The sequence below is a fragment of the Narcine bancroftii genome, chromosome 3 (assembly GCF_036971445.1).
Source record: "Narcine bancroftii isolate sNarBan1 chromosome 3, sNarBan1.hap1, whole genome shotgun sequence".
Taxonomy (NCBI): domain Eukaryota; kingdom Metazoa; phylum Chordata; class Chondrichthyes; order Torpediniformes; family Narcinidae; genus Narcine; species Narcine bancroftii.
Window position 1 is genome coordinate 194,643,314 of NC_091471.1, and position 22,368 is coordinate 194,665,681.

Here is a 22,368-nt window from a genome sequence, read left to right on the forward strand (position 1 = left end):
CACCGATGACAATGTTGAAAGTGAAACCATTATCTCTAATGACCTTGTAGGGTCCCTCATAGGATCATTGTAATGGTGGTCTGTGTATACCTCTCCTCACCAACTTATACCGGCAAGTCCGTAGGTCATTCGGAAATATATGGTTGGGTTGGCCTTGCAGGGTGGGGGTTGCCGTGGGACCAAGGACACCAGCTTCCATTGCAGGCTCTGGAGGTTCGCTGCAGGGTCTTCTGGGTGTTTACCACGGGCCAGGAACTCCCCAGAAATTATTAAAGGCTTGCTGCAGGACCCAAGGCAATTCATCCAAGGCAGTTTGGACCCTTGAGTCAGGCCATCAAGGCTGCCTTGAGGTGCCTGTGGAAGTGCTCCGCCTGCCCATTGGCCTCCGGGTGATATACCATGGTATGGTGGAGGTGCGTCCCCAGGAAGTTAGCCTGCGCCACCCAAAGCCCAGAGGTGAATTATGCCCTCCTGTTCAAGATGAGGTGCTCTGGGACCCTGAGTCAGGATAACCATGTGTCAACAAGTACCCTGGTGTGGGCTTCTATGGTGGTATCAGCCAGTGGGACTGCCTCCGTGGAGCAGTCTACCATGGTTGAGGTATCTCGCCCCACAGGAAACCATTAACGACCTCACTAAGTCAATGTGTCGTGGCTGAACCTGCATTGCCCCGGCTGAAAAGTCTGTGTGGGTGCTCTGGTGTGAACCTGCACTTTGGAGGACTGACAGTTTGTGCAGGTCTTGGTCCACTGGCTGACCTGTTTACGGAGGCCATTGCCAGACAAACTTGTTGGCCACCATTTTGACAGTGGCATGGATGGTAGGGTGCACTAGTTTGTGGATCGCCTCAAAAACCTGGCATCTCCATGCAGTGGGGATGACGGGGCGGGGGCTGCTGGTAGAAATGTCATAGCAGTGTCAGGTTACCTGGGCTGATAGTGATGTCCTCCATCCTGAGACTGGAGACAGTTGTCCTGTAATCTTAGGGTTTTGTTGCTGTGCTTTAGCGAGGGCCATGTAATCGACCCCTTGGGGCAGGGCGTGTATCGACTTGATCATGGGGCGTGACAGAGCATCAGCCACCATGTTGTTTTTACCCACAATATGTTGGATGTCCATGGTAAATTCTGACACTTAGGACAAGCATCTGTGCTGTTGGGCCGACCATGGTTCTGATGCATTATAGAAAGCAAATGTCAATGGCTTGTGGTCACTGAAGTACTCATCTGTGAGCAAGAGATAGCTGCTCCAGGAAGACCTGCTCAAAGAGCAGGCAAGGCTTGTGGCCCTTGGTTTATGCAAGCATCTCACTCATTAGGGAAGTTGGGGCCCTGTCCCCAGTCCATCCATATTACCAGCCTTCCAAAACGTAATGGAAATGGCTTACCACCAGGTACAGAGCCAACAGCCCCCAGTTGAAAGCGGTCTATTTGAGTTCTGGGGGACGGAGGTGCCTGCTGAAAAAGGCCATGATTGCCACTGGCCCTCGATGAGTTGTTCTAGTATGCCCCCTACTTCTGTACTGGAGGCAGAGCAGTAGGTGCCTCCAGAATGGGGTGTACCAGGAGGGTGGCATTGGCTAGCACCTCTTTGGCACTCTGGAACACCCTGGAGGATTCCTCATACCAAGCAATGTCTTTTGCCTTACTGGTTATCAAATGATGATGTGTGCTGCTACCGGTATGAACCTGTGGTAAAAGTTTATCATACTGGTGAATTCCTGTAGTCCTTTCCCTGTGTATGGCTTAGTGAAGTGCCGGAACACCTCAACCTTCTCGGGGAAGGTTGTGCCCCAGGAAGTCGATGATGTCCAGTCCGAACTAGTTCTGAGCGGGGTTGATTGTCAGCCCAAACTCGCTCAGCCAAGTATGCATTCAGATGGGCGGCATGGTCATTGGGGCTGGCAATGAGGAGATCGTCCAAAGAGATGAATACAGATGGGAGGTTCCGCCCCTCTGCGTCTATCAGTCGCTGGAATGTTTGTGCCCATTCTTCTGACTGCAGAATGTTTGTGCCCATTCTTCTGACTTCTGAACAAACCATAGGGGGTTATGATTACAGTCTTGTGGACGTCCTGTGAGAGAACTGGGATTTGGTGGTACCCCCAGATGAGGTCCACCTTGGAGAACACCCGTGGCCCTTGCAGGTTGGCAGAAAAGTCTTGGATGTGAGGCACAGGTGGTAGTAGTCCCTGCATGGTCTCCAACACCTTGCTGATTTGGGCACCATGTGAAGGGGAGAGATCTAGAGGCTGTCAGAGCATTGCTCAATCCCCCAAGCTCCTCCATCTTTCTGAACTCTTTTGCCAGACTGAGTTTCTCAGACGGGAGTTGGCATTCCCTGATGTCGATAGGGTGTCAGTATGCAGTGCCTTACCCATGCTTTGACTCGGTTGTGGAGAACCATGACGCCACTTTTGAGGGGAACTCTGACAGGATGCGGGCGAATTCACTGTCTGAGAGTGTTATAGAGTCCAAATGGGGGTGAGGTAGTTTGGCTTCCCCCCCCCCCCCCCCCAACTACCCCACAAGGAAGAGTCTGAAAGGGTCTGACGTGCACCAAGCGCTGTCCTTTGAGGTCAACCAGCAAGCAGTGGGCCTGAAGTAAATCAGCCTCCAGGAGTGGCTGTGCACTGCTGCGAGATGTAAAGCAACTGTTGCCAAAACTAAGGGGAATGGTGTGAGTCTCAAAAGTTCGAATTCAGTAGCTGTTAGCTGCCCTCAGTGTTGGGCCCTGTTTGCTGTAGCAAGTGTCGAGGCCTGAAGGGTACACTTACCTCAGAGCCTGTGTCAACCAGGAAAAGCCTGCCCAACAGGGAGTCCCAGATGTGGAGGGGGCTATCATGTGGGCTAACCGCTACAGCCACTAACGACGGTTGGCCAGGTTGCCTCCACATCCCATTGCTGATGGTAGTAGCATAGCTGCCCCAGGGTGTTCACTTGCCTCTCTGCTGGCCTTGATTTTGCCAGGGTTGTTCATGGGGCTTGTTGATGTGGTCTACAACAGAACTGACATCCTACTTTGCTCTCCAGAGCATGTCCACCCATGCGGTGACCCTCTGAGGGTCGCAGAAGTACTCATCTGTGAGCAAGAGATAGCTGCTCCAGGAAGACCTGCTCAAAGAGCAGGCAAGGCTTGTGGCCCTTGGTTTATGCAAGCATCTCACTCATTAGGGAAGTTGGGGCCCTGTCCCCAGTCCATCCATATTGCAGCAATTGGTTGGCAGGCTCGCACCAGGAAAGCCCAAAAGTGTGGGTTAACAGCTCTTTGAGGGCCACATATTTGCCTTGCTCCGAAGGCTGCCGTAGGAAATCTATGACCCTTACTGCTGTGTCCTGATCGAGGGTGCTCACGACGTAGAAGTAGCAGGTGTTGTTGACGGTGATGTGGCAAAGCTGCAACTGGGCCCCAGCCTGCTCAAACTACACGTGCGGCTGTGACACTCAGAACGTTGGGATCCTAAGGGAGACTGCGTGGATGGTCGCAGGCTCCACTTGATCCATCGTCTTTTGATCCAACTGCCGGTTGGACCTGTCGGGTTCACTAGTGTCGCGTATGTACTATGATGAGTGCGGAAGGAATACACACATTCGAGGAATCAAAATCGAGGACTGCTTTATTGCACTGGCAGCTCTGTATATATGGGCCACTGGCACTGATGTTTCCACCAGAGTTCCCCATCTTCCTGCCATGTGGATGTCACCTGGGACAACGGCCTGTGTCACCCCCCACAGGTCTGCGCAGTCGCCGCATTCATCAGTCATTCTGCGAGTGTATTCGACACTGAGTTTATGCAGTGGCAGCTCTGCCTTTTATAGTCAGCTTGGCTGCGTCACTACTGGGGCATGACTTGAGCAGGCCGGCTTCCGATTGGTTACCTCAGATGTCTGCGATTCACCGGCAGTGATTGGCCAGTTTCACCACTTTACCGGTGACCAATGGAAATGGACGTTTCAGCCCTCATAATGCTATGCCGTCGCCACGTTCGACAGCCATTTCCTGTGTCGGCCTGAGGCACCGGCCGCTACAACAGAATATAACGCTGTACTGCATTTCTAGCTTTTAAGTGCTATTTTGTTGAAAGCTTTGAGAAATGTTATTTTGCATTTATCTAATTTTGCACTTCTTAAGATGTTATAAAGTTTTCAAGGAAAATTTAACAATAATTTTTACCCCCCCAGATCGAAGTACTTTAGAACAAGTTCTGTTGGACAGCACTTTACGATAGAGGTATGTTAAATGCTGCTAAATACTTATTATCTGAATTGTATATCATTCATTTTGAGTAACGTACAACAGATGGAATAAATTCCCTTGATCTTTTGTGCTATTTTTTTCTTTCCGTTAGCATTACGAAAGAAGAGATTATTGTTATATTGCTAAATCTTTAAATGACATGCAATACTCAATGGTGTGATGAATGTCTATACCTTATGGTTTGCTCTATCTTTCTTAAAACAATATGTCCCTTGGATGAATGGTTTTGGAAAATATCCAATTTCTGAATCAAAGCTTTTTGTAATGTTTCAACATTATAGTTTCCCACTCCCTCACCATAAAAAAAAAATTCCATTTGTTAGAGCAAATGTTAACGAATTACTAGTAGAGAATTGTGCAAAATGTAATTTCTTGATTTTAATCAAGCAAGGTTTTTGACTTATTGGTACAATTGTTGTATTGTATTCTAATTTTTCTAGTTTATATTTAGATTTAAAACCTTCAAGTACAGTACATTTCTTGTGGCTTCTGAGGATTTATTCCATTTTGCAATTAAAGCTTTCTTTGGTTGTCAGAGATGCTCTCTGAAATCATTATGTCAAGAGGAAAAGATTGGTGAAATCCAGAGTAGGTCCTTTGCAGTCAGAATCAGGGGAAATATATAATGGGGAATAAGGAAATGGCAGACCAATTAAATTCTTACTTTAGTTCTGTTTTTACAAGAGAGGATACAAATAACCTCCCAAGGATGTTGGGAAACATAGAGACTAATGCAAGGGAGGAATTGAAAGAAATCAGTATCTCTAAGGACATGGTCTTGGGGAAATTGATGAGATTGAAGGCAGATAAATCCCAAGAGCCTGAAGTGGCCATTCAGATAGCAGATGCTTTAAGAATTATTTTCCAGAACTCGATAGACTCAGGATCAGTACCCATGGATTGGAGGGTAGCTAATGTTACCCCACTATTTAAAAAGGTGGGTGGAGAAAAAGCGGGGAATTATAGGCCGGTGAGCCTTACATCAGTAGTGGGCAAAATGATGGAATCCATTATTAAGGATGTAATAGCGGAGCATATGACTAGCAGAGAAGGGATCAGACAGAGTCAACATGGATTTACAAAAGGTAAATCGTGCTTGACGAATCTATTGGAATTCTTTGAGATGGTGACAGGTAAAATAGATGGGGGAGAGCCAGTGGATGTGGTGTACCTGGACTTCCAAAAGGCCTTTGATAAGGTCCCGCATAAACGACTGGCTTACAAAATCAAGGCTCATGGGATTGGGGGCAAAGTATTGATGTGGATTGAGAACTGGCTGGCAGGTAGAAGACAGAGTTGGGATAAATGGCTCGTTTTCTGAGTGGCAGGCGGTGACCAGTGGGGTGCCACAGGGATCTGTACTGGGACCCCAGCTGTTCACAATTTATATTAATGATCCGGATGAGGGGATTGGATGTAATATCTCCAAATTTGCAGATGACACTAAGCAAGGAGGGGTTGTGTGCACGGAAGAGGGGATCAGGAAGCTCCAGTGAGATTTGGATAAATTGAGGGTCTGGGCAGATACATGGCAAATGCACTACAATGTAGATAAATGTGAGGTTATCCACTTTGGTAATACAAACTGGAGGGCAGATTACTATTTGAATGGCAATAGATTAAGAGATGGGGAAGTGCAAAGAGACCTAGGGGTATTTGTACACCAGTCTCTGAAGGCGAGCATGCAGGTACAGCAGGCGGTTAAAAAGTCAAATGATATGTTGGCCTTCATATCAAGAGGGTTTGAGTATAGGAACAAGGATACCTTACTGCAGCTGTACAGGGCCTTGGTGAGACCCCACCTGGAGTATTGTGTGCAGTTTTGGTCACCTTATCTAAGGAAGGATGTTCTTGCAATGGAGGGAGTGCAGAGGCGATTCACCAGGCTGATACCTGGAATGGCAGGAATGACTTATGAGGAAAGATTGCGCAAATTGGGATTGTACTCGTTGGAGTTTAGAAGATTGAGAGGGGATCTCATAGAGACATATAAAATTCTGGCAGGACTGGACAGAATGGATACAGATGGGATGTTTCCAATGATGGGAAAATCCAGAACCCGGGGCCATGGTTTGAGGATAATAGGCAAACCATTTAGGACCGAGATGAGGAGGAATTTCTATACCCAGAGGGTGGTGAATCTGTGGAATTCATTGCCACAGAGGGCAGTAGAGGCAGGTTCATTAAATATATTTAAGAGGGAATTAGATATATTTCTTCAGTATAAGGGTATTAAAGGTTACGGAGAGAAGGCGGGGACGGGGTACTGAACTTTAAGATCAGCCATGATCTCGTTGAATGGCGGAGCAGGCTCGAAGGGTCGAATGACCTACTCCTGCTCCTATCTTCTATGTCTATGTCTGTTGCTCTCAGGCAAAGCAAAATGTTTGCCTGATATATCACACAACAAAGTAATATAACCATATAACCATATAACAATTTACAGAGCGGAAACAGGCCATGTTGGCCTTTCGAGTCCGCACCGGTTCACTGATTTTGTGCACCCTCTTCAGGCATTGGTCCCGGTAGATCTTTATTAAAGCCCCTTGCTTCACAAAATGCTCCTCTTCTGTAACGGGCATGGAAAGAGAGAATGGCCATGGCCTGTGGACACAAAGTGTGAACATTGCACTATTTGCTCTAAACTTGCTGAATGATTTATAGTAGTTATAGCAAGATCTGCAACCTCGAGAGAGAGAGAGAGAGAGAGAGAGAGAGAGAGAGAGAGAGAGAGATGGAGAGAGTGAGTGATTAACACCCTGGGTTCAGACTGCTTGCTGACTCGTCAACTATGGCAAGTCTTGCAGATTTGTCTAGTTCATATCACGTCAACCAGTCTGCCAAATAAGGCTGCTTCTTGTTGTACCAACCGACATAATCATTTTGATATTGCCACAGCGCCCAAGAGACTTTTAATGAAAATAGTGGACCAGCATGCTAGTTGATGACAAAGATTCCAAATCATAAGTAGGATTATGATTGATAAAATTACTGTCTTCATGCCATAGGATTAGCACATGCAACCCCTGGCCAAGTGGTTCCAGCAATTGATGGTGCAATAGCTGCTCAACTCCCTGCATTGCTGACACAGTTGCTAGATTTAATGCAACTCACTGGTCAAAACCATTTCAGGGCCACTGTGATGTCCTCCCTCTTCTGAAAACGTGGCTTCCCCTCTACTGCCACCACTTAGCCCTAACCTACATCCCACACATCTGACTGAACCTGCCCCTTCTTTCCTCCAGCCCCCACCTGCCACAGACGCAGCAAGAACAGGGTTGTTCTCATCCTCCCTTAGCATCTCAGCAGCCTCCATATCTAATATATAATTTGCTGCAATATCTGCCACTTGCAACAGGAAATATCACCAGGTATATCTTCCCCTGTCCTCCACTTGCTGTGGGGATCGCTTCCTCTGAGACTCCCTTATCTACTCATCCCTGCCAACCAATCACCCCCTTGGTACCTACTCCTGTGGCTGAAGGAAGTGCTTCATTTTCACTAATACCTCCTCTCTCACCATCATTCAAGGCCCCAAACAGTCCTTCCAAATGAAACAACACTACATGTGAATCCATAGGGGTCACTCACTGCATCCAGCACTTCTGGTGAGAAAACTGGATGGGAGAATGCTTCAATGAGCAGCTTTGCTCTGTCCACTGCAATGACCTTCCAGTGATTAATCACTCCAGTTACATACCCTATTGCCACACTGTGTGTCTGTCTATGGCATTGTATACTGCCTGGTTGAGGTCACTCATAGAACCATGGAAATAGGCCTTTCAGCCCTTCTATTTTGCTGCCTAGTCCCACTGACCTGCACCATCCATAGCCTTACATACCTCTTCCATCCAAATTCTTCTTAAATGTTATAATTGAGCCCGCAATCATCACTTCAGCTGGCAGAAGTAAAAGGTAGAGATGCATAACTGGTGTTTCAACATACTGGTGAGCATCAGGATAAAAGAGTGAGAGGGGAAAGGGGCTGGCAGGGCAAAAGATGAAGGGCTCATGCCCAAAACATCAGTTATGTATCTCTTTGCTACATAAAGGATGCTGTTTGACCTGCTGAGTCTCTCCAGCATGGTGTGTTTTACTTTAGCCACGGTGTCCACCTAATTCTGTTTTTTTACTTCTGACTATTACATCAGCTCTGTGAAAGCTCTTTGAGGGATGCCTGCCCTGAAGAAGTTTGCCTTTGCTCTCCAAAGGGAATTCTGTGGGATTCTCTCTTGCTGCTCCCATCTGCTGCTCTTCAGCTCTATAACCACGTACTCCTGCCCTGCCACCCTCCTTTCGCCCTGCCACCCTCCTTTCCCCCTCCCACTCTTATTCTAATGCTCACCGTCATTTTCTCATACTTTGAAGGCTCAAGCCCGAAATATCATTTATGTATCTCTGCCTTTGCTACATAAAGGACACTATTTGACCAGCTGAGTCTCTCCAGCATTGTGTGTTCTTATTTTTTTTTACTCACTTCAGCTGACAGTTCATTCCATGCTCCCACCACTCGGTGTGAAGAAGTTTCCCCGAATGTTCTCCTAAACCTTTCCCCTTTCATCCTTAACCAATGTCCTTTGGTTTGTATCTACCTACCCTCAGTGGAAAAAGCCGACCTATCTTTACTCAGTCTATACCACTCATAATTTTAAAGACCTCCATCAAATCTCCCCTCATTCTTCTATGCTCCAGAGGCAAAAGTCCTAACCTGTTTAACCTTTCTCTGTAACTCCGTTCCTGAAGTCCGGTCAACATCCAAATAAATCTTCTCTGCACTCTTTCTATCTTTATTGATATCTTTCCTGTAGTTAAGTGACCAAAACTGCACACAATACTCCAAATTTGGCTTCATCAATGTGTTCTACAACTTTACCATAACATCTCAAGTCCTGTGCTTAATACTTTGATTTATGAAGGCAAATATGCCGAACCTCTCTTTACAACCCTATCCACTTTCTACCTATGATACCACTTTCAAGAATTATGTATTGTATTGCCAGATCCCTCTGTTCTACCACACTCCTTAGTGCCCTACCATTTACCATGTATGTCCTTTCTTGGTTTATCCTTCCAAAAGGCAACACCTTGCACTTACCTGCATTAAATTCCATCTGCTATTTTTCAACCCATTTTTCCACCTGGTCCAGATCCCTCTGCAAGCTTGAAAACCTTCCACCTTTTATCTTTGTGTCATCTACAAACCTGCTGATTCAATTTACCATATTATCATGCAGACCATTGATATAGATGACAAGCAACAATAGTCTCAGCACCAATTCCTGAGGCAAACCACTAATAGGCCTCTAGTCTGAGAAGCAATCATCCACCACCACTCTTTGGCTTCTCCCATATAACCAATGTCGAACCTCACCATGAATATCAAGCCCCTAAATCTTACTGACTAATCTCCTATGTGGGACCTTGTCAAAGGCTTTACTAAAATCTATGTAGACAAAATCCACAGCCTTTCCTTGAGCCACTTTCCTGGTCTTTGGCTTGGCTTCGTGGACGAAGATTTATGGAGGGGGTAAAAAGTCCACGTCAGCTGCAGGCTCGTTTGTGGCTGACAAGTCCGATGCGGGACAGGCAGACATGATTGCAGCGGTTGCAAGGGAAAATTGGTTGGTTGGTGTTGGGTTTTTCCTCCTTTGCCTTTTGTCAGTGAGGTGGGCTCTGCGGTCTTCTTCAAAGGAGGTTGCTGCCCGCCAAACTGTGAGGCGCCAAGATGCACGGTTTGAGGCGTTATCAGCCCACTGGCGGTGGTCAATGTGGCAGGCACCAAGAGATTTCTTTAGGCAGTCCTTGTACCTTTTCTTTGGTGCACCTCTGTCACGGTGGCCAGTGGAGAGCTCGCCATATAACACGATCTTGGGAAGGCGATGGTCCTCCATTCTGGAGACGTGACCCATCCAGCGCAGCTGGATCTTCAGCAGCGTGGACTCGATGCTGTCGACCTCTGCCATCTCGAGTACTTCAACGTTAGGGGTGTAAGCGCTCCAATGGATGTTGAGGATGGAGCGGAGACAACGCTGGTGGAAGCGTTCTAGGAGCCGTAGGTGGTGCCGGTAGAGGACCCATGATTCGGAGCCGAACAGGAGTGTGGGTATGACAACGTCTCTGTATACGCTTATCTTTGTGAGGTTTTTCAGTTGGTTGTTTCCTGGTAACCTCCTAAGAAAAACTCATCAGATTGATTAAACACAACCAAGCACATACTATCCCTAATTAATCCTTGGCTATCCAAATAATTATATGTCCAATGTCTAAGAGCACTTTCCAATGATTTATGTACTACTGATATTAGGCTCACTGTCCTATCATTGAGGGTAACTTTTGGAGTTTTTTAAACAATGGAACAGCATGAGCTGTCCTCTAATCCTCTGGCGCCATACCTGTGGCTAAGAACATTTTAAGTATTTCTGCCAGAGCTCCTGCAATTTCTACACTAACCTCCCTCAAGATCCAAGGGAGTATCTTGTCAGGCCCTGGGGATTTCTCCACCCTTATTTACTTTAAGACGGCAAGACTTTAGTCTGTATAGGTTCCATGATCTCGCAGCTTGTTTTCTAACTTCCCTTGACCCTGTGCCAGTTTCCTGAGTAAATACTGTTAGAAGTCCAGAGGACCCCAAAACCAGCAGCAATGAAAATATGTGGAAAGTTAAACTCCTACTTTTGCAAACGTGTTTCCTGAAGCTGTCTGCGGTCTCTCTACAGATTTGCTCCTCCAATTCTCGTTGACTATTGGGCCGTCTATAATACAAACCCATATGAATGTGTTCATATCTTTCCCGTTCCTCAGCTCTATCCACCTAGCCTCAGTAGACGAGCCTTCTGGTCTTTCCTGCCTGAGCACAGTTGTGTTATTTTCTATGATGATCTTCCTCCTTTCATCCTCCCACTCTATCATGTCTGAAAGAACAGAAGCTCAAAACTTGAGCTACCATCCCTGCCCTTCCTGCAACCAAGTTTCACTAATTGCCACAATGTCATAATTTTACATGCCAATCCACGTTTGAAGCTCATCTGCCTTTCTTACAGTACTTCTTGCATTAAAATAGATGGACCTGAGAACATTTCCACCAGGTACAATCCTTTGACTTCTGACGTTGCATGCAATTTTCACATCTTTCCCTTCTCCCACTCCCTTATCTGCTCTGGAACTCTGGTTCCCAATCCCCTGCAAATCTAGTTTGTGCACCTCTGGAGCAGCACTAGTGAACCCTCCCGCAGAAACATTAGTCCCCTTCCAGTTCACATGCAAGCTGCCCAGTTGTAATAGGTCCCACCTTCCCTAGAATAGAGAATCCAGAAACCTAAAGCTCTCCCTCCTGCACCATGACTTTAGCTATATGTTAAGCAGCATTATCTTCCTATTACTAACTCCACTAGCACATGATGGGTAGCAACTTGAGATCACAAGCTGGAGGTCCTGACATTCAACTTTGTGCCCAACTTCCTGAACTTTCTTTGCTGGGCCTCATCACTTTTCCTACCCATGTCATTGGTCCCTACATGGACCACAACATCTAGCTGTTCACCCTCCCTCCTGAGAATGCTGTGAAGACTATCTGAGATATCTCAGACTCTGGCACCAGGGAGGCAATGTACCATCCAGGATTCTCGATCACTTCCATAGAACCTCTTGTCTGTTCCCCTAACTATGGAATCAATCCCCTATCACTACAGCTCTCCTCCTCTCTTCCCTTGGCTACAAGTGCAGACTCTGTGTTGGAGAGCTGATCGCCATGGCTTGTCCATGGTAGGTCATTTTTCCCACCCCCTCCCACCCAAAGTATGTGTGCAAAATGGTATACTTGCTATTGAGGGGAATGTAGACACAGGGTGCTCTGCACTGACTACCTGTTCCCTTTCCCTCTCCTAACTGTCACCCAGCTACCTTCCACCTGCCTCCTGGTGTGATTCTGTGCATGTAACTCTTGCCTATAACCCCCTCATCTTCCCGAATGATCTGGAGTTCATCCAGATCCAATTCCTTAACACATTTTGTAAAGAGCTGCAGCTGGAGGCACTTTTCACCGATGAAGTTGTCAGGTATACTGCTGGCTCCCTGACTACCCACATTCTGCAAGAGGAGCATTCCGCTGCCTTGGCTGCCACTCCCATTGCCTTTGACTAGAGGAAAAAGTATATAAGATACCGTAAATATTCGAATATAATGCAAAAATATTTTCCCCCAATATCCCCTCAAAAATAGGGGGGGGGGGTCGCATTATACTCGAGAATAAAAAAAAAAATTTTTTAAATTTTGCAGGGGAGCGGGCACAGTAGACGGCAGCGCGACTCATGCGGCCGAGGGGAGGGGGTCGTGAGAGACAACAGCGCGACTCGGGCGGGTGAGGGGAGGGGGGTCGTGAGAGACAACAGCGTGACTCGGGCGGGCGAGGGAAGGGGGTCGTGAGAGACGGCAGCACGACTCGGGCAGGCGAGGGGAGGGGGGTCGTGAGAGACGCCAGCGTGACTCGGGCAAGGGGAGGAGGGTCATGAGAGACAGCAGCGTGACTCGGGCAGGGGAGGGGGTTCGTGAGAGATGCCAGCATGACTCGGATGGGGGAGGGGAGGGTGTTCGTGAGCGACGGCAGCGCGACTCGGGCGGGCGGGCAAGCGGCCGGAGAGAGGCAGCGTGACTCAGGCAGATGAGGGGAGGGGGGTTCGTATTATACACGGGGGTAAAAAATTTACCCCTTTTTCCCTTCAAAAATGGGGGGTTGCATTATACACGGGTCTCATTATACACGAATATTTACGGTAAATATAACCTGCCCTTACCTGTGCCTACCTGCTGCATCCTTTTTGTTCCCCGAATAGGGGGCCTTTGCTTACGTCAATTCCTGCACCACCACCTCAGTCTCTTCTTGCCGAAACCTTTTGAGTCAAAGCCTTCTGACTCAGGCCACTCTGGCGATTACCTACTTTCTTGATGACTCAGAAATTGGAGGATTAACTTCTTCCATTCCAGTCTCCAACCTGACAGTATCAATATTGACCTCCCAAGTTCTGATAACCCTCTCCTCCAGTCTGTCTCTCTCTCTATTCCCACCCCTCCTTCTCCTTTCCTCCAGCACCCCATCCTTTTCTTCTATCGGAGAAACTAACTTTCTCAGCCCACCACCTTCTTATGGCATCTGCTGGATTTTCAACACTTCTGAAGAACAACTCTGGCCTTTTGCTTTCTTTGGAGGCTAAGTGACCTGAGTTTCTCCAGGGTGGCATGGTTAGTATAGCAGATAGCGCCACTCTATTACAATACCAGTAACAGGGGTTCATATCTGGTGCTGTCTATGAAGAGTTTGTATGTTCTTTCTATGACTGCATGGGTTTCCTCTGGATGCTCCAGTTTCCTCCCACCATTCACAACATATAGGGAGTTGTAGGGCAATGGGTGCAATTGTGCAGGATGGGCTCATGGGCTGAAAGGGCCTGTTACCGTGCTATATGTTTAAATTTAATTTTTTTATTTTTGTGTACTGCGTTAGACTACAGTATCGAGATTTTTTTGTGTACCTGAAATAATAAATTCCTTCACTAGAGGTCACTGTTGAGAAATGTCTGAACAGAACCTGAAGCAGCAGATTATTGAACCACTTTTTTGTGAGGATGTGGTTATAAGGCAATGCAATATCATATTTGTAATTTCCTTATTCCTATTGCATGGTTATGGAATCTATTTCTATACTATGAAACTTATCACTATGAATTTGAAGCCTCTAATTTCAATAAGGAACATCGGATGCAATAAACATACTCATTTTTATATTTTCACGAAAACTGACTTTGAAGTTGACTCTTCTCTTGTTTGCCCTTTCCATAGGACTGTGCATAAGTAAAAGTATCTCTGAGCAGAACGTGACCTAAAATTAACCACCACTCTGTTTCTTTTCTTACAGTTTGAGAATTTGGTGGAGAGTGATGAGGTATGATTGCACAAGCTGTTTTGGGAAAGTTACTGAAGTATATTTATGGCTCATTATGCAATTGTATCACAGTTATGTTCGCAGCAGACTTGAAATCGCCATGCTACATGGTCCAATGCTACATTTGAAGACAGGCAAAAGATCACAACCTGCGAAATGGCGAAGGAATTGTTTTGACTTTGTGCCAGATTTTGGTATTTAAGAATCAGTATGTGGATAATCCATGTTTCTACCTTTTTCTTTCTCTTACTATCCGGGGCATTGGGCAATGCTAATGGCGACCCTTTGCCTCGCGGCAAGCAAAAGAACATTTTGTGCAAAATATGACCTTTTTTGTATCATTACATGACAATAAAAGGAATCCTAAATGTTAAATCCGGCCATCTTTTAAGTACAAAGAGGAAGATCATTTTGATTTTTTTTTTAACTTGCATGTGCAAGTTGTTTAGAAATATTTACTGGTTGTGAAATAACCCATTGCCATCATCTTCCAAGATAACTACTGTCTTTCACTAATCTATATGCAATTGCATATAAAACATATGGCATTGATAAGGTATCTGATAATTGATAAATCTACTTTGATATCATGAATACCAAAATAATAATCAATTCCAAAATGTCCTTGATTTTAAATAAATGTGGTTTCCTTTGCTAGTTTGTCATGTGATTGGAAAGTTAGCTCTTAAATCTTGCATTTAAAAAATGTAAAATTATGCATCCTGAAGATCAATCTTGTAGAAATATGACAAATAGCTATTAAGTTGTTTTAGGTCGTCAAAGTTTACTCTCCTAATTAATAAATATTCTGTCTTCAGTTAACATTAAATAATAATAAATTTTAAAATTTTCATACCATAGTTTTGATCAAGGCTAGCTGCTACTGAAATAGAAAGAAGTTGGTGCCAATGGCTGCAAGGCCAAAAATGGCCAAAAAGTGCTTAGACAGTTAAAAGTATTTTTTTAAGTATGATGTCTTAATTTTTGTTTTTACAGACTGAAAGTCCAGGATCCAACCAGAGGTAAGAAGCTTACCTTTGCTGTATAAAATATGCCCTGTATGTAGTGCCAATCAGGTGATCCACAAAAAAAATCTGGCGTGAGAGAACTCAGATTTTAAAGTATTTATTTTACTTTAAATTATGGGATAAAGCTTTGATTCCTGGTAACAGCTGCCTACAAAAAAAAATCACAGCTACCATGTCATGGTCCAGCTAGCTACTGGAAAGTATGTTGTGTGACAGAATATATAGAGGTGTTTGGGAGATAAATTGGGAAAGGTTTGTTAGAGCAGGTCACACATAATCACTTTAAAACACAGAATTTTTGCAGGAGCTTTTGTAAGAGTGCTCATGATGGACTGTCATTTGCAGAAGGAAACAAATGTAACATCAAGCAGTAGCAGCTTCGTTTGGAAAAGAGCATTGATGTCTGGGAGGTCATGTGATCTTTGCAAGCAGAGAGCAGAAGAAAATAGGTTTTGCTCTCAGAGAGGAGGGAGAGAGACATAGACATCGGTTCCAGAGGGACAAGCTGGCAAGCTTTGGAAGACGGCCTGGTCAAAGGAGAGTACTGGCTGTCCGGTGTTTCCCTTGGAATAGGAGAAGCCGAAAGGAACTATGTGGTGACCTGAAAGAAAGAGGTTATCATCTGGAGAACCCTGAAGGGGGCAAGTTTTGTCAGCAAGACACTGGAGTGGCTGATTAAAAGGGAATCTGTTGAGAATGTCCTGGAGCAAGAGAAACTCTCTCTGAAAACCAACAAGAACTTTCTGAGTGGTAACCATTTACCTGTTCAGCACCAAAGCCTGGTAAACTTTATTGTTGTTAACTTCTGTGCACAGTACAAGAATTGCCTGCAACCAGTGAGATTGGACTGTGAACCAAAGAACTTTGCTGAACTTGCACACACATGCACTTAGAATTAGACAGGGGGTGGGTGTGGGGGGAGGTCAAGTGAGTCAATAGAGATAAGTTAAAGTTTGATTCTATTTCCATATTCAAAGATAATTAAAGGCAACTTTTGTTTAAGTAACTCTTTGTCGTGGTGCACATCTATTGCTGCTGGGTTTTGGGGTCCTCCGGACTCGTAACAGTTGGCTTTTGAAGAACAATTTCTGTGATGGCAACAATGCACCAGCACAAAAACTGTATAGAGAGAAAGATGGTGATTGGGTTTGTGGTGAAGAACTTCATGCCCCACAAAAAAAATTATCAACAATATGAACAATTTTTGTTGTGATGTTTATTGTAATAACTATGGTGTTTCTGATGTCTGTCAGTTGCCACAGTCTTTGCGGTTCCAATTTTGCAGACCAATTAATGAAGATGAAGTTGAAATCCTTCACAAAAAACAGTATGATACACTTACTCAGAAGCAAGTGGCAGTGGACACACAGCTCCAGACTGAGGTACAATGCAGATAATTTAGTTTGCTCTTTTGAATTTTAATGTTAAAATAATGTTCTGACAGCTGCTGGATTTCAAAATACATATACTGAAAATTGTATTAGATTGTATAGTGAGCTGTTCTACTTTGCATTGTAATCTCTCTTGTCCATAAATAATATTCTAAAAGCAGAAGTGTCCAGTTGCATCATTTGCAATATCGCGTTTCCTCTGTTCATTTTGCTTAGAATATTAAAAAAATGAGGAACCTTTGATTGATTTTCCATAAAAGCCAAAGCAAACCTACTTTTACGAGGAGGAAATTTTGTTCTCTAATTTATCTGTCGACAGTATGGGCAATTCTATGCACTTTGTAGCATCCACCCATTCTAAAATTAACAGGGATGTCTACTTCAGGTGGGAGACCTATTTTGGAATGTTGCACATGAGTTTTAATTCCTGTTTTGTTTGATGTTTAAGACTTGATATACTATTGCCAAGTGTTAGTAATTCTGATGTAAAAAAAAAGTAATCATTCAAGGGCCAATAAGTGTTTAATTGCAAAAAATTTATCTGGTTTAAATTAAATACCATGTTAGCCTTCTGTGGATTACAAGAGAAAGATGTATTCATGCACTTTATTCTCTATTACTTCTGTGGCAATATTTTTAGAAATAATTTTATTGGCCCATTTGTATAATGCATATATGCTCAAGGTAGTTGAATATACTTGGGAATCAGTTGTAATATCACAAATGGGTATTTGAAAAATATTAGAGATCATAGAAAATTGTGTGGCGGCGCACATCCTCATGACGAACTGGCCCCGCTTGTAACGCCACTCTGACTCCAGCATCCCTTCCAGTGCCCACCCTGGGCAGTGATTATGATGTCACAATGCACCAGGTGACTGAGGTCATGCTGCCCTTATAGGGGCATGCTGAATTTGAATAAAAGCAGTCATTAACGACCATCAGCATGGTGGCTGTGTTTGTTTCTTCCACTGCTGACACCCCCACAGTGGTGTCCCCGACGAGCCCAGACGTTTTTCAAGACACAAAACACCTTCAGAGATTAATGCTGTCTCCATCAAGCTTTCTTTCCCCCCCCCCCCACCCCTTTTTGGACCCACCGACCAAGAACGTGGTTCGGGCAGGCCACAATTTCAACTCTGCAACATCTCCTCAGACGCCACGATGTTCTATCATGTTATCAGTGCTCTGGGCCAAGATACAGCAGTGAGGGTGGACGACATCATCCACCACCAGTGCTGGGGAGCAAGTACATCGCCCTCAAAGACCTGCTGCTTGGAACTTATGGGCTAACTCCCCAGCAACGGGCTTCCAGGCTTCTTCATCTAGATGGTCTTGGGGACCGTAGTCCGTCGGCCCTGGCGGAAGACCACAAGCCTTGTTTCTCTTCTGCCAGATATTCCTGGAACAGATGCTGGAGGACATCCAGTTGCTCCTCACAGATGAGGACTTCTCAATCCCGAGGAGAGCAGCAGCCCATGCGGATGCCCTCTGGCGCACGGAGGGAGAACGAGACAGCCCTCAACCAGGTGGCACGATCAGGAGCCAGCCAACCTCAAGCCGTTACCAAGACCAAGCCAGAGGATGGTCAGTCAACCTGGTGTTTCCACCACCAGTGCTGGGGAGCACAAGCCCGTAAGTGCCGCCAGCCCTGAGGGTTTCAGGGAAATGACCAGGCCAGCCCCCATTAATGGTTGCAACGGCTGGCCACACAAACAGCCTCCTTCATGTGATGGACAGATCCACTGGCCAGCAATTCCTGGTGAACACAGGCTGAGCTCAGCGTCCTTCCCCCGCCCACCCCACATAGTATTAGAGACTCACACCCGATCTCGAGGTCCAACCCTGTAGGCGGCCAATGGCTCCACCATTTGGACCTATGGCACCCGCAGGGTACAGATCCAGATCGGGAAGGAAAAGTTCCACTGGAGGTTTGTCCTAGCCTCCGTGGGCACTGTGCTGTCAGGGGCCAACTTCCTCACAGCTCATGGCCTACAGGTTGACATGAAGGGCAAAAGGCTGGTCAACACCCGAATGTTCCAATCCACTTGACTGGACGCAGCAGAAGCCCGTAGGCCCGAAATCGCCACTTTAGCCGCCGCCAGGGACGAGTTCGATGAGATCCTCCACGAATTCTCCGCCATCTTAGAGCCACGATTCAAAGCCACCCTGCCCCAGCATGGGGTCTTCCACCACATTGCCACACAGGACCCGCCCACTACATGCTAGACCCAGACTGCTGCCGCCCAAGAAGCTCCAGCAGGCAAAGGAGGAGTTCTCCAGGCTCCAGAAACTGGGAATTGTCCGGTGCTCGGTCAGCGCCTGGGCATCGCCGCTCCATATGGTCCATCGGTTGAATGACACAACCACCCCCAACAAGTACCCAGTGCCCCACATACAGGACTTCTCCGCCAACCTCCATGGCACATGGGTCTTCTCTAAAGTGGACCTCGTGTGGGGATACCATCAGATCCCGGTGCATCCAGATGACGTGGGTAAGACGGCCATTATCACCCCTTTCAGCCTCTTTGAGTTCCTGAGTATGCCCTTCGGTTTAAAGGACGCAACCTAAACTTTCCAACGCCTCATGGACGCAGTTGGATAAGACCTGGACTTTGTGTTCATTTACCTGGATGATATTCTCATTGCCAGTTGCAACCGCTACGAACACAAAGCCCACCTCCGCACATTCTTTGCCCGGCTGGCACACTTCGGCCTCACGGTCAATGCAGCCAAATGACAGTTCGGCAAGGAGTCCCTCCAGTTCCTGGGGCACACCATTTCGGCAGCTGGGGTCTCACCGGCACCGGAGAAGGTAGCGGTTGTTCAACGATTCTCCAAACCCTCCACCCTGTAAGGCCTCCAAGAGTTTGCAGGGATGGTGAACTTTTACCATAGTTTCATCCCCAGAGCCGTGCACACCATGCACCCATTGTTCACGCTCATGGCCATCAAAGATAATACTTTATCGTGGTCAGAGGCGGCAGATGGGGCTTTCATCACGACAAAGGAGGCTGTAGCCAGCACCATGCTGCTGGTGCACCCGCAGCTGGAGGCCCACATGGCGCTCTTCATGAACACCTCAGCTACGGCAGTGGTGGGGGGGGTGGTTCTGGAACAGTGGCTCGATGGGCAATGGCATCCACTGGCCTTTTTCAGCAAGCAGCTGCGCCTGCTGGAGCTCAAATACAGCGCTTTCGACCGGGAGCTCCTGGCGCTATATTTGGCCATCTGCCATTTCCGCTACTTCCTCGAGGGCAAGACGTTCACAGCCTTCACGGATCACGTCACAAGCCCCTCACTCAAGCACTGGCGATGGCCAAGGATCTGTGGTCCACCAGACAGCAGCGCCATCTCTAGTACAAGTTCATGACCGTCATCTGACACAGGGCCAGCAAGGACAATGTAGTGGCGGATGCACTCTCCTGTCCAGCTATCAACACACTCGCGCCAGGCCTGGATTACGAGCCACTGAGGAACGATGCGGAGATGCAGGCCTTGCGGACCGCCACCTTGGGCCTCAACACATTGCTCAACAACGTCTCAACAGGCACACTGCGCCCGGTGGTCGCGCCGCACTGGAGGGCAAAGGTCTTCAGTCTGATCCACTATCTCACTCACCCAGCGATAGACAACTGTGCGGATGGTCGCAGAGTGGTTTGTGTGGCATGGGCTGAAGAAGGAGGTGGCAGAACTGGCCAGGAACTGTACCAGGTGCCAGACTTCCAAGGTCCAGTGACACATACAAGCCCTCATCCAGAACTTCGACCCGGCATTTCACAAATTCCAACACATCCATTTTGATGTCGTCAGGCCCCTGCCGGTGTCCAAGGAGGCTCATTACCTCCTCACGGTGGTGAATCAGGCCACAAGATGGCCGGAGGCCATCCCGATTAAGGAGGCCTCCACAGAGAGGTGCACTAGGACTCTGATCAACCATTGGATTGCCCGTTTCAGGGTCCCGGCACACATCACTAGCGACAGAGGGACGCAGTTCATGTCTGCCCTTTGGACTCAGATGGCGAAGTTCCTGGGGGGGGGTCAAGCTCCACCACACCATAGCATACCACCTGCAGTCCAACGGGTTGATGGAGAGGTTCCACAGGCACCTGGCCTCACTTATGGCCAGGCTCTTTGGACCAGACTCGGCGGACGAACTACCCTGGGTCCTCCTCGGGATCAGGACAACACCCAAGGAGGACCTGCAGGCTTCAGCAGCGGAGATGGTCAATGGCGCACCACTCTCCCTGCTGGGAGAGGTTTTCAGCCCAGACTCTGACACCATGGCCACCGACAAAAACCTGCTGGCGGACCTACTCAGGTGACTGGCCTCCCTAGCTCCTCCACCCCCGGTATGCCACAGCACCTGGTTGTTTCATCTCCCCAAAGAGCTCGACTCGGCCCAGTTCATTTTCGTGAGGAGGGGACCACAAGGTGCACCGCTACAGCGACCATACGAGGGGCCATACAACATTCTGCACCGGTCCGGCGGAACCTTCACCCAGGACGTTGGAGGGAGAGAGGAACTTTTTACAGACTTGTCACAGCCGGTGCAGACGGCCGCGCCCAAGCATCAGGGCCAGCCGCCAAAGCGACAGGACGCGTAGCCAATTCTGGGGGGGGTTGTGTGGCGGCACACAGCCTCACGGTGAACCAGTCCCGCTTGTATTGCCACGTGGCGGGGCAGGCATGGGGAAATGGTGTCGTCAGAGGTTTCTCTCTGACTCCAGTATCCCTTCCAGCGATTTTGATGTCACAATTCACCAGGTGACTGAGCTCATGCTGCCCTTAAAGGGGCGTGCTGAATTTAAATAAAAACAGTTGTTAACGACCCTCAACATGATGACTGTGTTTCTTCCACTGCTCACACAGCCACAGGTCCTTATTTTAATTGGTTTATCATCTGAGAATTTTATGTTCAGTACATTCTCTCAGATATGTGAGATGCACTATTCTCTTAGTTGTCAGCTCCAAAGAAATATTGAGTTGAAGTATTGCATGAAGGGAGGAGTCACGTGATGGAGTAGTGGCCGGACGGTGAACTCCAGCCCTCTCCAGAAAAGTCAGAAAAAACAAAGCAAAACACAAAGGCACAGAAATAAAAATCAAAGTGAATATAAAGGTGGAAAGAAGATGGCGACGAAAAAAGAAAAGTCGAAACCAACGGTAAGAAGAGAGGAAGAGAAGACAACGGAAGATGAAGGAAAAGGCCTTACCTGTTCGAAGAGGCCCGCGGTGGAGAGAGAAACCCGCTCCCTCAGGTCGGTAGAATATGGACTACAAAAATGGCTCGCTGAGCCGAGTAAAAGTGCGCAACCGCGCATGAAAAAAACCACACCGACGGGAGGGGTGACCAGCTGGGGAGTCGATCTCCACAGCCAGCAACGACAGCTGCAGAACACCTGCAGCAAGAGGAGAACACAGAAGACAACGAAAACAAGAAAGAAGAGAAGAAAAGGGCAACAAAGAAACAACAGATGGTCAACCCAGAGGAAGAAGAGGAGGAAGAGGAAAAGTACAGTGAAATAGAAGAAGAAGGGAAAGGCAAGATAAAGGATTTACTTTCTCTTATTAAAGAATACATGGAGTCATTTAAAGAATGGCAAGCGCAGGAATTTGATGATTTAAGAAAAAGAATAAACAATACAGAAGAGAAAATGAATAAAATAGATATGACCTTATCAGAAATGGGAAAAAGAATGGACAAGGTGCAAGAACGAGAAGCAGCAGTAGAAATGGAGGGAGAGGACTTGAAAAA

The 22,368-nt window shown here is 46.9% G+C and overlaps 1 protein-coding gene across 3 annotated transcripts in view; it reads left to right on the forward strand.

Moving 5' to 3' along the window:
* Nucleotides 1-22,368, forward strand: part of ap1ar (adaptor related protein complex 1 associated regulatory protein) — a 102,812-nt gene that overhangs the window by 37,968 nt on the left and 42,476 nt on the right. For all 3 annotated transcript variants that reach the window (XM_069926190.1, XM_069926191.1, XM_069926192.1), the window contains 4 exons: nucleotides 4,182-4,230; nucleotides 14,165-14,191; nucleotides 15,188-15,213; nucleotides 16,505-16,601. In XM_069926190.1, coding sequence (XP_069782291.1) covers nucleotides 4,182-4,230; nucleotides 14,165-14,191; nucleotides 15,188-15,213; nucleotides 16,505-16,601 — 199 coding nt within the window. The remainder of the gene's footprint in view (nucleotides 1-4,181; nucleotides 4,231-14,164; nucleotides 14,192-15,187; nucleotides 15,214-16,504; nucleotides 16,602-22,368) is intronic.